The sequence below is a fragment of the Helicoverpa armigera genome, chromosome 12 (assembly GCF_030705265.1).
Source record: "Helicoverpa armigera isolate CAAS_96S chromosome 12, ASM3070526v1, whole genome shotgun sequence".
NCBI lineage: Eukaryota > Metazoa > Arthropoda > Insecta > Lepidoptera > Noctuidae > Helicoverpa > Helicoverpa armigera.
In genome coordinates this window covers 6,674,917-6,689,271 of record NC_087131.1, presented here as the reverse complement: position 1 = coordinate 6,689,271, position 14,355 = coordinate 6,674,917, and the positions used below count along the sequence as shown (strand labels likewise).

Genomic DNA, 14,355 nt, shown 5'->3' with positions numbered 1-14,355 from the left:
ATAAAAGTTTTATCCTTAAATATACTTACCCTTTGGGGTGGCAATACTTGTCGCGGGCTATGCGTGTGTTTAGGCGAACAAGATCCATGCTTCTCTTTCCTATGGGATTTCAGTCCTCGAAGCAGCCTCGAAAATGTTGTCACCTTCTTCTTAGCTGTACCCAGGCAGTTGTCTACGAAAATAATGCCTGCTTAAAATTAAATTGTAACTAACTATAAAATGACGATATAATATCAATATTAGTTAGCTACATAACTGCTTATCAAACTTGAAAAAAAAGAAGTTACATTTTACGAAACCATCAAATATTTGCTAATAAAATCATTGAAAACTTAACTTAAGATTTATCTCAAAAATTCTAAAAAAGTGTCATTTTATAAAACTCGTAGGTATTATTAATTTTACGAAGAAAATTGCTTTTGCGAATTAGGGCTAAAAAAGCAAGTCACGAGTCGACACGTCTAGGCAACATTAGAAGTTCATAAATCAAGTACTCAAGTGCTAAAGGTATTTTAGTTTTTTATTCAGTCTTCTAGGCCTTTCAAAGAAAATTTAAAGAACCGTTTAATTTGCTAATTAACATTGAATGACTTGAAGAGTTTGAAATATAATTATTTTTCTACTTTAAATTGTAAAAATGTTTTGACTGAGTAAATACGCACAGTTCTCTCATTCATTTATCATGAATACGTTCTCTAATAATGTGACTAATATGAAGGTCTTAATTAAGAGGTACTAGACAAGACTCACCACTAGGTGGAAATTCGTAGAAATAGGCTGACCGTGGACTGAGGCAACTGAAACAAGAAACATTATAAATTAGATAAGGATGTATAAAGTCACCGATATAGCCCACCGGATTAGCAAGTTGAAGTGGCAATGGGCAGGTCATATTGCTCGCAGAGCAGATGGCAGATGGGGCCGAAAAGTGTTGGAGTGGAGACCACGGACTAGCAAGCGCAGCGTAGGACGTCCACCAACGAGGTGGACAGACGACCTTATAAAGGTCGCCGGAAGACGCTGGATGCAGGTCGCTTCCAACAGGTATCTGTGGAGATCAAAGGGGGAGGCCTATGTTCAGCAGTGGACGTTCTATGGCTGAGATGATGATGATGATGAAGGATGTATAAGTCCCACGGGCAGAATCGTGTGTCAAAACAATAACAACAAAACAAAATCCAACAGTTAACGATAAACAGAAATACCCGGATATTGCAATGCAGAAAAATATCGGACTAAGCATTCGGCATTCGGAAAATGGGAAATTAATCGACTACGGCATTAACAATACTCCGCTAATGATGATTGTCCGTAAAATGAGTGGCGGTTAATGAAATCGTAAAGGACAATGTCCAAATTGGCCCTGTGCAGTAAAGAGTATCAGAATATACGATAATTAATCGCCTATTTTATTATGTAAGTTGCAAATACTCCTGTATCACGGACTAGCTGTATTCCAAAATAAACTTTTAATAGAATTTAACGCGACTAATAAAATTAGATCGCCATCTTCGCCTAATGTCATGTCATGTCAGAAGTCCAATAGGGATGTCCAATCAATTATAATCTATTGATTGAATTATTAATCGATAGATTGTGTTTTCTTTTCTAGTGCTTTATCTTAAACCTAATAAGAATACTTTATGAATGCAGTCATACTCCAATTAAAATAGGTAGTAAGAATAATATTATACAGTAATCAAAACTTTTTATTTCTATACAATCATTAAAACATCTTATTCATTTTTTACGACAATTAATACAAAAATAACATTTATTTTTCGGCGTAAAATAAACCATTGTCATAAATACCTACTTGTAATGTTTATATGACAAAGGTGATGTAATAGACAGTTTGAAATAATTTAAGACCACAGTAAATCTTAATCGAAAAAATTGATTATTGGTGTGGTGTTGTACTGCATCCCTAGTTTTGCTGTGAACGTCACGTCGTCCGTCATTGATGTTATTAATGTTATATGTCATTTTAATTTTGTACTTCATCCACTTTTTAGAAAAACAACTGCATAGGTACCTACCTAATTATCTAGGTAGGTATTAAGATATTACCTACTTTTCAGTTTCTCAAAAATCACTCAAAGCTATGAAAAATCGTAGGTAGGTAGGTACCTACATTTAATGGTACGTTCACACGCGCGCGTTCAAATCGACATTCAACGGGCACAGTCACGTTCACGAGCGTGTAAACGGTACGCCCGAGCCCGTGAGCGCGCCCGTGCCCGTGAATGCCGCGAATCGGGCGAGTGTCGGTTTTTTGGCAAAGTTCAAAGGATGAATGTGCGGACGCCCGGCGACTGTTTACACGCGCGCGGGCAGTCAGTCTCTCCTACGCTTTCGCGACGAGTGGATCTTCATTCAACGTTCTAAGAAAGTCGCTTCGATCGGAGATTACAACATGGCGGAATGATCAACGTCGTTCATCATTTTGTTTCTTTTTCCAATAAAAATAAGTTAAGCCAAAGGCACACAACAGCAACAACACCGAGATCCTCGCTTCTCGCCATTCTTGCACTGACTGACACGACGGCGTGCGTGTGAACAGCTTGAATGTCCGCCTGCCCGCGACGGGCTGCACGCCGCGCAGCCCGCCAGGCAGCCCGCCGGGCTGCGCGGCGCGCGTGTGAACGTAGCATTATATTCGTTGTTATGGTTAGATTATAACCTCAAAATCTGATACTTTTTTTGAAATATATCTTTTTTGCAGCTAGTCCGCTATAAATACAAGATCTTCTAGGAATCTACTAATGATAGAGAATACAATACATAATTATCCGATGCTCTTGGCTCCAGGGCCAACTATGTATGGACGCAGAGCAATGTCCTTTGTAAAGAGTTCGTTTTGATGTGTACGCACCCTTAATCAGCCCCGATAATTGAACGTTTAAACCGACGTTAATTTTACGGATATAAAATTAATATGTCCCGGTATTTTAAATGTTATTTCAATTTTGTGTTATTGGATCTGAAAATATGACTGTCAGTTGATAATTGAAAATTGATTGGTTTTCGGGTAACAGCCGTCCCTTTCAGGGTTTTGTTATTGTGTTGATTGCCTGTGTCTGTATTACGGTGTTATAAAATACAATGAAGGAATCAGAATATTAATTTCCTGTATCTAGATAATATCAGGCCTAGATATAAAGCTACTCCTACAAACACAAAATAACTTGATAAAAACGTACCAGAAAATCTACGTACACGTCAAGATGCGTATTTACGAACAATGGTCTCATATCGCACGCTTCGTTCCAAAACCAAATATGTATGGTATGTATGTAAAGTTGGGGTTCAGCAATAAATCAGAATGAGCATCATATCTCCACCATGCAACGCCGCGGTTGCAATGAATATTGATTTTCTCAACAATTTAGTTCTCATGGGTCAAATTTATATTAATTCCAATTTCGCTAGCATGTTCAAATCTGTGGTATGTATTTGTAAATCAGTAATAAATCTTCCAATAAAATATTGTAATCTTGCATTCTTCATTCAATCGTTTTGGAAAAATATACGAGTTGTTCGTAAAGTTATTTATTGCGATGTACGTCTTAACTTGTGTAAATTAAACAACATTGAAAGTTACGATTTCGCAAAATACATTACATAACCAGTCTACCCAACAATGTGTCTAAACAATAAATATTTCATTCTAAAAGCGATAAGCATTTAATGGTCGCCCAATACCTCGATTTCCAAAGCAATCTTCATTTTAAAACCATAAAGTTCAATTTAAAGACGCAGCATATAACTCTTACTCGGTCTTGACAAAGCCAATAATTGTCAGGCGTCTCATAAAAGCTATACCAAACCGGACTTATGTCGAAACGTAATCGAAACCAGCCAACAAAGCAGATAGCGAATCAGAAATAACGACGCACCGCGCATTCTATAGCACTTAGATAAATTTCGTCTAGTTAAGCCGCGTATCACGGCGTTTCTCGCGTTTCCCGTATCGCGCCGGCCGTAATCGCGTACCTTGTTAGTAGGATTCCCGTCTGTGCGTAGCGTTAATTGAGTAACGAGTACGTATATCGTCCCAAATGCCAGTACCTACTAACTGTACCGTATATCTTGGTATTTTATTGATATAGGTAGTTAAACAGAGCTTTTGATTGCTTGCTTGTACTGTTTGTTCAGAAAGGTAAATATTATAAGGCTTATTATATTCCTGGTGACTAATAACTTAAAAGTCGACAAATGTTGGCAACAAATAAAATAACTTGCCAGTGATTAAATATTTTTGCGACTATTATAATATGTAAGGTTCAAAATTAAGGGTGTTATAAAAACTAAAAACTAGCAGCTGCGTTTGGGTAGCAAATAAACTATACCAGTCAATTGAAATATTAGGTGAGGAGCTATTTATAATGACTTGGCGACAAATAATGTTAGTTGGGTGGCAAAAATAATATGTTACCAACTATTTCGTGCCGACTAAAAACCCAGTTTCAGGCTTCGCTTTGTGGATAGCGCTAAATATTAAAAGGAGTACAATAAAAAGGAATAAGAGTTAATTATTAATATTGTGTATCATAATTTCATGAAAACGGCGGAAGGTGCGGTGGTATTATCTCACTTGGCACACTATGAAGATGGTAGAATTTAATTTGTATTCATTTTATTTAGCAAATTGCCATTTATAACCTTCAATTAAAAAATATTGTATTAAAAATTTAAGTTAGTGACGAAAACGAATCGCTGCAAAACCGACTCCACGTAGTCTTATCTGCCCTACCCCTAGAGTGCAATTCAAAACCACGTAGGCGCGGAGGGGCGAGGCGGCCTGCGAGCTGAGGCGCAGGTAGTTTTAACGCTCGCCGCCGCGGCTGAGGCTGGCCGGCCCGAAGCTGCGGTGGTGAGCGTGAAAACCATCTGCGACGATAAGCTCGCATGGGACCGCCGGAGCCCCGCAGCACCGGAGCCGTGACAGAAGTCATGCTTGCTGCATGTTGCATGCTTACTTCCATGCTATTCACCTATAATTTTGAAAATAACAGCCGCAAAATATTTTTTCTTCATGCCATTTTAGACTTTATTTAAAGCTATTAAAAAGACGCACAATATATTTATAATAAGAGCTAGTTTATATTTATTCTTCATCCAAACAATTTTAAATAAAACCTGATTTGTATTATTTATGAATGCCCATTTTCTATTTTATTGTCATCATTAAGTTTTCGCTTAGATATTAATTCAGTTGCCAAAAGAAAAACTTGATGCTAGTTTAAATTAAAACGGACCTCATAATTGATATATTAATATGCTACCTTTTACTTATTATGATACTCCTTATTAGCTGCCAACCCATTATAAATGGTACCCACTCTATTATTTTTTAAAACCTATATTCGTTTTACTTAGTCGCCGCGTTAAATACATGCCATATTATAAGTATGCTGCACAAAGGCACGTGAGGTAAACATGAGAGGACGGGTTACATTGCGGGTGCCTATATTATTGAAGTGCCTGAGAATTTCTTTGATGAAAGCTTGTTGCATCTGTCAACGCTAAAATACATGCATAATATTATAAAGTGAGAGAATATTTAATTAATATTTGTTTATGAATTAGTTCTAAAAGGTGTGCAGATATGGTATGTACTTAAAATAATTCACATCTTAGTTCTTTTGAAACAAAATATAAGTACGTTATAGAGACAGATAGACAAAATAAGACTTGATGCTGTAAAGCGCTTGAGTATTCAAACATATAGATTATGCAAAACTAAATACAGTGATAACATTATAATATTCAAATATGACATCTCATACCTCTTTACGTATGTTAATATGGTAGTGTTAAGATCGTTACTCTGTACATTTATTCTCATCAATTGACACAAATTTATTATGAATGCTATGTATTGAATTTACATATATTGTAAAGGTTCGTTAGTTCGTCTGTTTTACTTGACTCGTGTAGGCGTGTGTTTATTGTATTTTCTCATAGAAATTGTAAGTCAACAAAGTATATGGGTTGATAAAGTGGTGTATTTTATTGAAGGGCACAAAGGTGATGTTTGACTTATGACTCGTAAAGATAAAGATATTTTAGATAGTTGGGATAGAGATTTTATTAATATTCATACCTACACGTGTGTACGTAATATGCATTGCTTGCAACATCTCGCAGTTGTTTTCAATGCAAGAATAAAATGATTTTTGTTCGTGTATCTCGTTAATCAATTTTAAAATATATTTTATCACGTTTTAAAAAATACTTTCGTATTTAATATTCTACCAACGTACAAATCTTTATTCGTGAAACGTCAGATACAATTCAGCCGCAATGATAAAATAAAAACTTTCAAAATATTAAATAGGTACCTACCTGTAAAGTTTTCTCTTGTAGTTGCCATTTTATACATATGTAGGTACAAAGTCTGAATTTAAAACATTTACATCAAACAATAGTACAGGATTACGTAATTCAACGTACATTTTCAACGAGAATTTTATTACCAGTTGGGAATTGGCATCCATAACTTGATTCACACAAGAACAGAGGGGGTATCCTTATTTTAATACTTTAAGAAGTCGCAAGCTTTGATGCTTGGTCGGATGCGAGTTCAAGGTTCTTAAAAAGGATGTCGTTATTTAGGAATTCGTTCATCTAGACACACGGCAGTGTGTCCGCCAAGTTCGAGCAAAAAAAGCGACACACCGGCCGTGGGTTATATTACACGAACCATTTCGGGCCAAATTCGACCCCCCTGTAACTCAAAATCTATTTTATTTACGCATATCAAATTTCTAGTATCTGTTGAGACCCCCTCACTTATCTAAAATACAAAATTTCATTAATATACCTATTGTAGGTCTTGAGATATTGACGTCAGAAAATCGCTATTTTTACTATACACTGATTCACTTATTCACTTATTCACTGACTCACTCATCAAAAACCTAGACCACTTCCAATGGTCGTATTGACTTGAAATTTGGCATGGAGGTAGGTCTTTATGTCAAGGTAAAGGGAAAAATCTGAAAATGGCCAAGTGTGAGTCGGTTTCAAAATAATGAAGGTGTTTTATACCCGGTGTAAATTTATACCCTAAGGAACTAAAACGAACTAAATTTATCTATATTTATATAATATATCTTCGAATGGTACAAAGGTTTGTATTTAGTCAAAGTAAAGTAAAAATCTGAAAACGGCCAAGTGTGAATCACTTTCGAAAATAACGAATGTGTAACTTTGATCCACGAACATAATATATGATAACATGTCATGTCAGTCAGTTGGTAAATCTAGTCCATTTAGTTAATTTAGTTCATTTCTTTGTAAGAAACATAGTGCATATTAAAAAATCTAAAAAATAGTATAAATGAGACATTTCTTTAACTAACTTCATCATAAGAAAAAAAAATAAACAACCTTACAAAAATAAATGAAATCCCACCCAAAACAAAACTGTGAAAGACTGCCAAGTTCGATAATATGGGAATGCTTCGCCTATAAAAGAAGTGAGATCTGAATAAGTACCAAGTTCCATACACATACCTCAGTTAAAAATAGTTACTTTTTAATGATGATTACTTGGCAAGTTTTAATAGAAAATTAAATACTTGATTCATTGCGTTTAGTAGGTTTATAACAAGGTGTATGAAAACTTGCCAAGTAACATCATTAAAAAGTTACTATTTTTAACTGAGGTATGTGTATGGAACTTGGTACTTATTCAGATCTCACTTCTTTTATAGGCGAAGCATTCCCATATTATCGAACTTGGCAGTCTTTCACAGTTTTGTTTTGGGTGGGATTTATATTTCAGCAAATGGCTGAAAATTTGCAGTTACCCCTAAAACTTTTTGTACATTAATCAGGGCAGCAAGATTTTTTTACGAAGGGGCTGGTTTTGATTTATGATTCATGTTTTCCCCTTTTTGGTGTTGACCGTAAATAAAGGAATCTTTTTGTTGAAGAAAACTCAAACACTAATTAGCCAAAAAAAAATAACCTACCATGACTTTGACCTACATTTTTTTGGGCCAATGAGTTTCAACGTAATGATATAATCAGCAATTATTGTTCAAAGAATCTGTGGAATATTTTGAACTCGACCTACATTTACCGGTAGAGAGGCTTTAACTTCCCCAGAGTAAATTGGTAATCAGAATCAATTTCCCTAGAAATCAGTTAGCAAGCCGAGCTCGTAAACGTTTCGTTTAAAACTAGATCGTTTCATTGCTGTTTCGAAATAGATAAACGATGTTTATGAGTAACTTATTAAGCTGTAGTGTTACGTAATTTCGCTGTAGTATTAATAACACAAACATTATTTTCGTGTTATTTATTATTTGAATATTCTTGTTTATGCCAATCAATAACATCTCACTTCATTATTTGATAAGTAATAAAATAAACATATCAATAATATTGAAATGCAATTAATTAGGAAGACAATTGGTTAATTTTACTTCAGAATACAAATATTTTTACACCACAAGTAGTAATATATAAAGGAACTATTTAACGTTATGCAAAAGCCATTCCATTTTAATTTCGGGACAGCAACTTATTCTGAAAATTCTCTGACATTTTTGACTTATTATTATCTTTTTTTTGAAATACGATTTTCTGTGCAAAAGTTAAACGTAAACTTTTGTGCCTTATAATCACTTCGTAAATCTAAGACAGGAGCAATTGAAGATATTATGATAAATATTAATAATTTCTAAGAATTCAAACATTATTTGTACGTCAATTAAGCCTATAAAACGTCGTTTGAAACGTCAAGCTAATTGCATTTATGTGAGTCGTAGAGCTATACGCAGTATTATAAACATATTATATTTATTTTTATGCACATTACCTATCAAATAAATATTTAAATTAAAGGACATTGGGCAGATTGGTATACCCCACCAATAGCGATGTCATATATATCATTGGATAGGCCTTTTTATGTAGAACAACATTTACTATGACAGCTTTGCTGAAATGTTTGTCCGTTCTGAGATATAGATCAAAAACTGTGCAAAAGTTAAACTAAAGTTAACTTAATAATCTATTGATATCTCAAGTTTTTAGAGGAAAAACTAAGTTGAAATAAGTGTAAGTCTCCTGAGTCCTACCTGCTGTACCCGTTAGGGTCCATAATTGTTACTATTATTTTGCATTTGAACCTTATACTGTACTAACTGGATATTGGGCATAACAACAGACCCCGCCAATAACAAAGTCATGCATTGTCTTTTTCTCTAAAAAAACAAAAAAACTCAAATGCAAAATAATAGTAACAATTATGGACCCTAACGGGTACAGCAGGTAGGACTCAGGAGACTTACACTTATTTCAACTTAGTTTTTCCTCTAAAAACTTGAGATATCAATAGATTATTAAGTTAACTTTAGTTTAACTTTTGCACAGTTTTTGATCTATATCTCAGAACGGACAAACATTTCAGCAAAGCTGTCATAGTAAATGTTGTTCTACATAAAAAAGCCTATCCAATGATATATATGACATCGCTATTGGTGGGGTATACCAGGTCCCATATATTTGTGCCCATTGTCCTTTAAATACATTTTAAACCAACTGCTTATAAAATCCACAGCCCTCCGACTGCCGATTAACGTACGCCCACTGGAGCTTTATTACCATAAATAATCTCTATTTGCAATCAAATAACACTTTTACGAGTAATTCATTAGGCAAACTAGTGGTGCAAAGATCTAATTAGCATTGTACGACATGCTAGATCGGATGAGTGGGCAGTGACGCGGTTTTCCTAGTACAAATTTATGAGAACACCTCCGCTCGGTCGGGAATGCAAGATTTTAATATCCCAGCTGCACTTAGAAAGGAGTTCGTGTTGTTTAGATTTAATTAGGGATATGGATAGAGTGGTAAATTCTAGAAAGTAGACTACATAGATAAGTACCATTTAGCTATTATGTTGTAAATCCACGCGTACATATATGACACGTACACAGACTTAATTCATATAACTTCAAATAACGTAGTCTGAAAACTAAAGGTTTTTTGATTTCACTATTTTGTGTTATTTTGATACCTATTAAAAATATATTTATAATTTATTAGCTTCAGTGCTGTGCAGTGCTGGTTAGTTAATCCACATCATATCAATTTTGCATAGATAAGAACGCAGAATACGTATCGTTAAGCGTCAATGTTCCCAGCATAAGTAGCGAACTGACACAGCGAACAAGCCATTTGTTCAGCCACTGAGCCAACCGTGATGTAAATTTTTACGCTAGACTGGTGCCCTGTGATTCAAGTATAACGTAGTCATTAGACATATGCATGCACCGACGACGATAACCACACACCTGTTAATATAATCCTTTAATAATTGACAACCAACAATTTACTACGTGGGTGGCCTATTCCCCGAAGCTTGTTCCCTCCATTCCGCACCCAATTAAACAGTTATAAATAACATCGCAATCGGATCTGATTTCGGAATTCTATTAAGGATACATGTATTAAAATATACAAGTAATGAACAATGCTCATCCCACGCTGTACAAAAAATAAAAACCCATTCAAAGATTTATTTTTATATTCATCTCTGTAATTCTGGTACATTTTTGGAGTTTAAATAATATACTCGACTTATTGTCTATTTTTATTTGAACCGTTCAATGTGATAAGTAAACACAGTCATAATATATAAGTTTACCCGTTCGTAGCATAATGATAGTATGCATCACAGGCTTATATCATGATGAAACATTTCATATTCGTCGTGTCATACTCGAACCATTTTTAATCTGTCATCGGAGTTTTATTTTTCTCAAAAGTATTACAAGCAATGTGTGCCACACATTATTTATGTTTCTGTTCAACCCTCCGACTAATATAAGGATGACTGTAGTGAAGATAAAATAATAGATCGGTAGAAAACATAACAACGAAAGTCAAAGCTTGCTGACGTCAATTATTACTGTTTCATTACAACTTCATAACCCTATCAGATAAAAACTAGTTAAGAAATGTAATAAACATAAAATTTATTGAGAAAGGAAAAATAATATTTCCAATAATAAATTGGCCGCGACAGTTACCTTATTAGTTCTAGTTTAGTAGCCTTCATTTAAATACGGTCTTAACACAAATTTCTTCGTACGAGCGCCCGGCCCGGACATATCCATCAGTAGTTAATTTGAATTTATTTTACAGCAAGCACCGGTGTAATGAGAACTTGCTTCAGCGGGACTTAGTGTTGGAACGATTGACGAATATTTATGTATGTCTTTGCTGGGCTTTTGTTTGGTAAGTTTTGAGTAAAGTTTGCGAACTTGTGCTTTATATTGTTGCTTCGTAGGTATGCTACGTTTCAAATGATATCTTACAGCAAAGCCATAAAAAAATAAGTTAAAATGATCTAAGTACTTTTTTGTTGTTGAAAGTACATTTCAGTCAGTCTTCTGCTCATAAAGAAAAATCTGATACTTGGGTACGTAAATTCTATTCTTCTCAATATTCTAAAGAAGAATGCAGTTCGCTTCTTATACTAACCGTGCATCACTTCGGCTATTCTCAACCCGGAGGCCGCTTCTGTCGCCAATCGAATGTCTGATTTCAATTTAGATTAGAATTTAAACATGCAGCGCAAAAGCTTATCTAACGAGTACACCTGTTAAAGTCCAAATAATTTATGACTACGTCCCATGCTATTCTCGTTATCGTTAACATTTCGTGTACGCCGACCGCGAATTTCCTTCGTCGAATAAGGATAAAGCTGTTTGGGCTAGCGTCAGCATTCGCGGGTTCGATTGCAACTTATTCTTATAATGATCACCGTTCGAATGTTCGCAATATGATCGTTTTATTTTATTTTTATTATCGGTAGTTGAAGTTAATTGGATTTTTAACAAGCTCGCTCTTTTGTTTTAGATGTTTTTATTTTCTGTACATTCTGGATATTGTTCATATTATTATTTTCTATGGAATATAGTTTTGCGCTATACATTAAAATAGTTGGTATAGAGTGCTTCAATATATACACGCATCAATAATGTAAAAACCAGGAACGACGTAACGAGGTCTATTTTTGAAAATTTATATTTTACCTGGGAAAGTAAAAACCTGTGTGGTGTTGGGAGTTTTTACCCGTTTTGCATACGCTATTGCATAAAGCTTGATATAGTACGCGTACTGGCAATTTTATGCGGGACATCAATCCTAAATGATTATTTTGCGGAGCTATCTTTCCGATAACATTTTCATAACACTGTTTTAATGAGACGAATTTCGAACCAAATATTACCAAAAAATTGACAGACAGACAAGTGTTCAACAGATGTCTAAGTTGTTGTAATTATGCTGTATCTGTCGGAAATAGGTAAAAACTCACTCACCTTTGATAGTTATGTTGTGTGTTATGCATAAGCGGTTGTGTGGGTTGCGCCAACAACAGTTGCTTCTGTTGCTGTTGCCGTTGCAGCATTTGTTTACCGAACACGCCGTACCCGAACCCGTAGATTTCGTCCTCCTCTTTCTCTGTGAGACAGCTTGAGGGCTGTTGAAAAGAAATCAAGTGTTAAAAATAGGTTTACGAATACTATGATGCAGGGACGTATTTAATTTCTAGCCCAATAGATAGAATAATTAGTGAAATGACAACGCTATTCTTCAATTAGGTATCAACATTGAACAGTGTTCTAAAAACCAATAATATTAGATCAAGCCTTTACTCGTATAAAAATAGACGACTTTGAAAAAGGTTGACTTATAACATGAGACAAAAAGAAAATTCTTTCTGACAAAAGTCATAAGAGGTGTCTGCGCAAAAATCCGTATTAATGTAATTCTTGGTATAAATGCGAGAAAAAGCCTTCTGAAGGTAAGTAATCCGCTTTGCGTATTTAGAAGTGTATTCACAAAAAATGAAATCATATTCACAAAAACGGTTCAAATATCACTGGCAATGTTGAAAGCCTAATATTCCTGGCTAATTTTACACAAAGCGACGATTTGACCCGCTTAGCCTGATTACATGACATGATCCTATTATTTATTCAGGCCGTTTTATCTGTGGGCCTCCAGAGGGCTCATCATTATGGCCTTGGACTTTTGTCTGATGGCCGACTGCGGATTTAAGTTCAAGTTCATCACGTGCTCTCCGTTTGTACGTGCGAATACGATTATTTATTTAAACGAACATTTCGAATTATCTTCATCAAAGTTGTAAAATATACAATGAGCTAGCAGAAAATATTTGTGGTAAGCTTAAGTTAATTACGCAATTATATACGTGAGAGCTTCTTAATTAAAACTTGGACTAATTCGGTTTGTGTTACAAATTGCTGCTAGCTTGACTAAAAAATGTGAAGACATAAAATGTGAACAGGGAAAAAGGAAAATGTAGAACGGCTGTAACTATGTCAAATAAAATTGGTACAGATAACAAATCTTACGTGGAGCCAAAAAACTATACTGATAGGGTGCCAAATGCATGCTACAGTTGAAAATGTTTTCAACGGCAAACTTTTATATTTACGGCTAGATAAGTAGTTCAAATTCACACTCATGCAACACCAAGCTACAGACAGAAGCCAGCAATTTGTTCAAAACAATTATATCTACAAGTGAATACTTCGTGAAATTGATGACCATTCCCAAAAACAAATGAGAACCTCACTCAACTCACCGAATACTTTCCAGGCACATAAATGGGCTGCGAATGCGACGTGGTCAAGTTATTCAAAGCTAGGGAACCAGGACTTGCCGAAGGTGGAGTTTGAGGTGTTCCAGGGCCTCCGAGCACCCTCATTCTGGGAGACATCTCGTCCCATTCGTGTCTTCGCAACTCTTCAAGGTGGTCTAGAACGTCGCCATAGTGTGTTGAGAAGAGGTCCGCGTATCGAGAGGCCAGACCTTCTAGGTAGCCCCGGTCTCCATCCTGTCAACAAGAATAAAACTGTAAGTTAGTATACTAAAAAAATAAAAAGTAGGTACTTAAGTGTCTAACAATGTGTAATCATTCGATCAAAATTCCAAACGATGTACAGATTACGAAACGCGATTTGGGCTTTGTTCTCCAAAATAATGTATGCTACTGCGTTTTTAACCAAAGTTGCAAAACATTTACGACGCAAGATTGGTACCCGATAATTTTATCTGATGGTATAAAAACAACACTTCTTTTATTCCTGACACTTGAGTTTATGTAGGGCAATAAAAAGCTAAGACAATAAAACGGTACATTAATTGAATAAATTAAGTGTTAACGGTACAAACCACTCAATGTATCAATCAAGTACTAACTAAAGTGTGAAGTATTTTTACTCAATTCTTAATAATCGTTCTGAATCTTCAACGGAATGTATTGAGGTAAAATACTGGACAACCACCAATACCGAT

The 14,355-nt window shown here is 35.1% G+C and overlaps 1 protein-coding gene across 6 annotated transcripts in view; it reads right to left on the bottom strand.

Moving 5' to 3' along the window:
* LOC110373607 (uncharacterized) overlaps positions 1-14,355 on the bottom strand; it is a 103,381-nt gene that overhangs the window by 13,203 nt on the left and 75,823 nt on the right. For all 6 annotated transcript variants that reach the window (XM_021330926.3, XM_021330940.3, XM_021330965.3 and 3 more), the window contains exons 2-5: positions 13,643-13,894; positions 12,351-12,511; positions 751-797; positions 30-187 (exon numbers count right to left, since the gene is read on the bottom strand). In XM_021330926.3, coding sequence (XP_021186601.2) covers positions 30-187; positions 751-797; positions 12,351-12,511; positions 13,643-13,894 — 618 coding nt within the window. The remainder of the gene's footprint in view (positions 1-29; positions 188-750; positions 798-12,350; positions 12,512-13,642; positions 13,895-14,355) is intronic.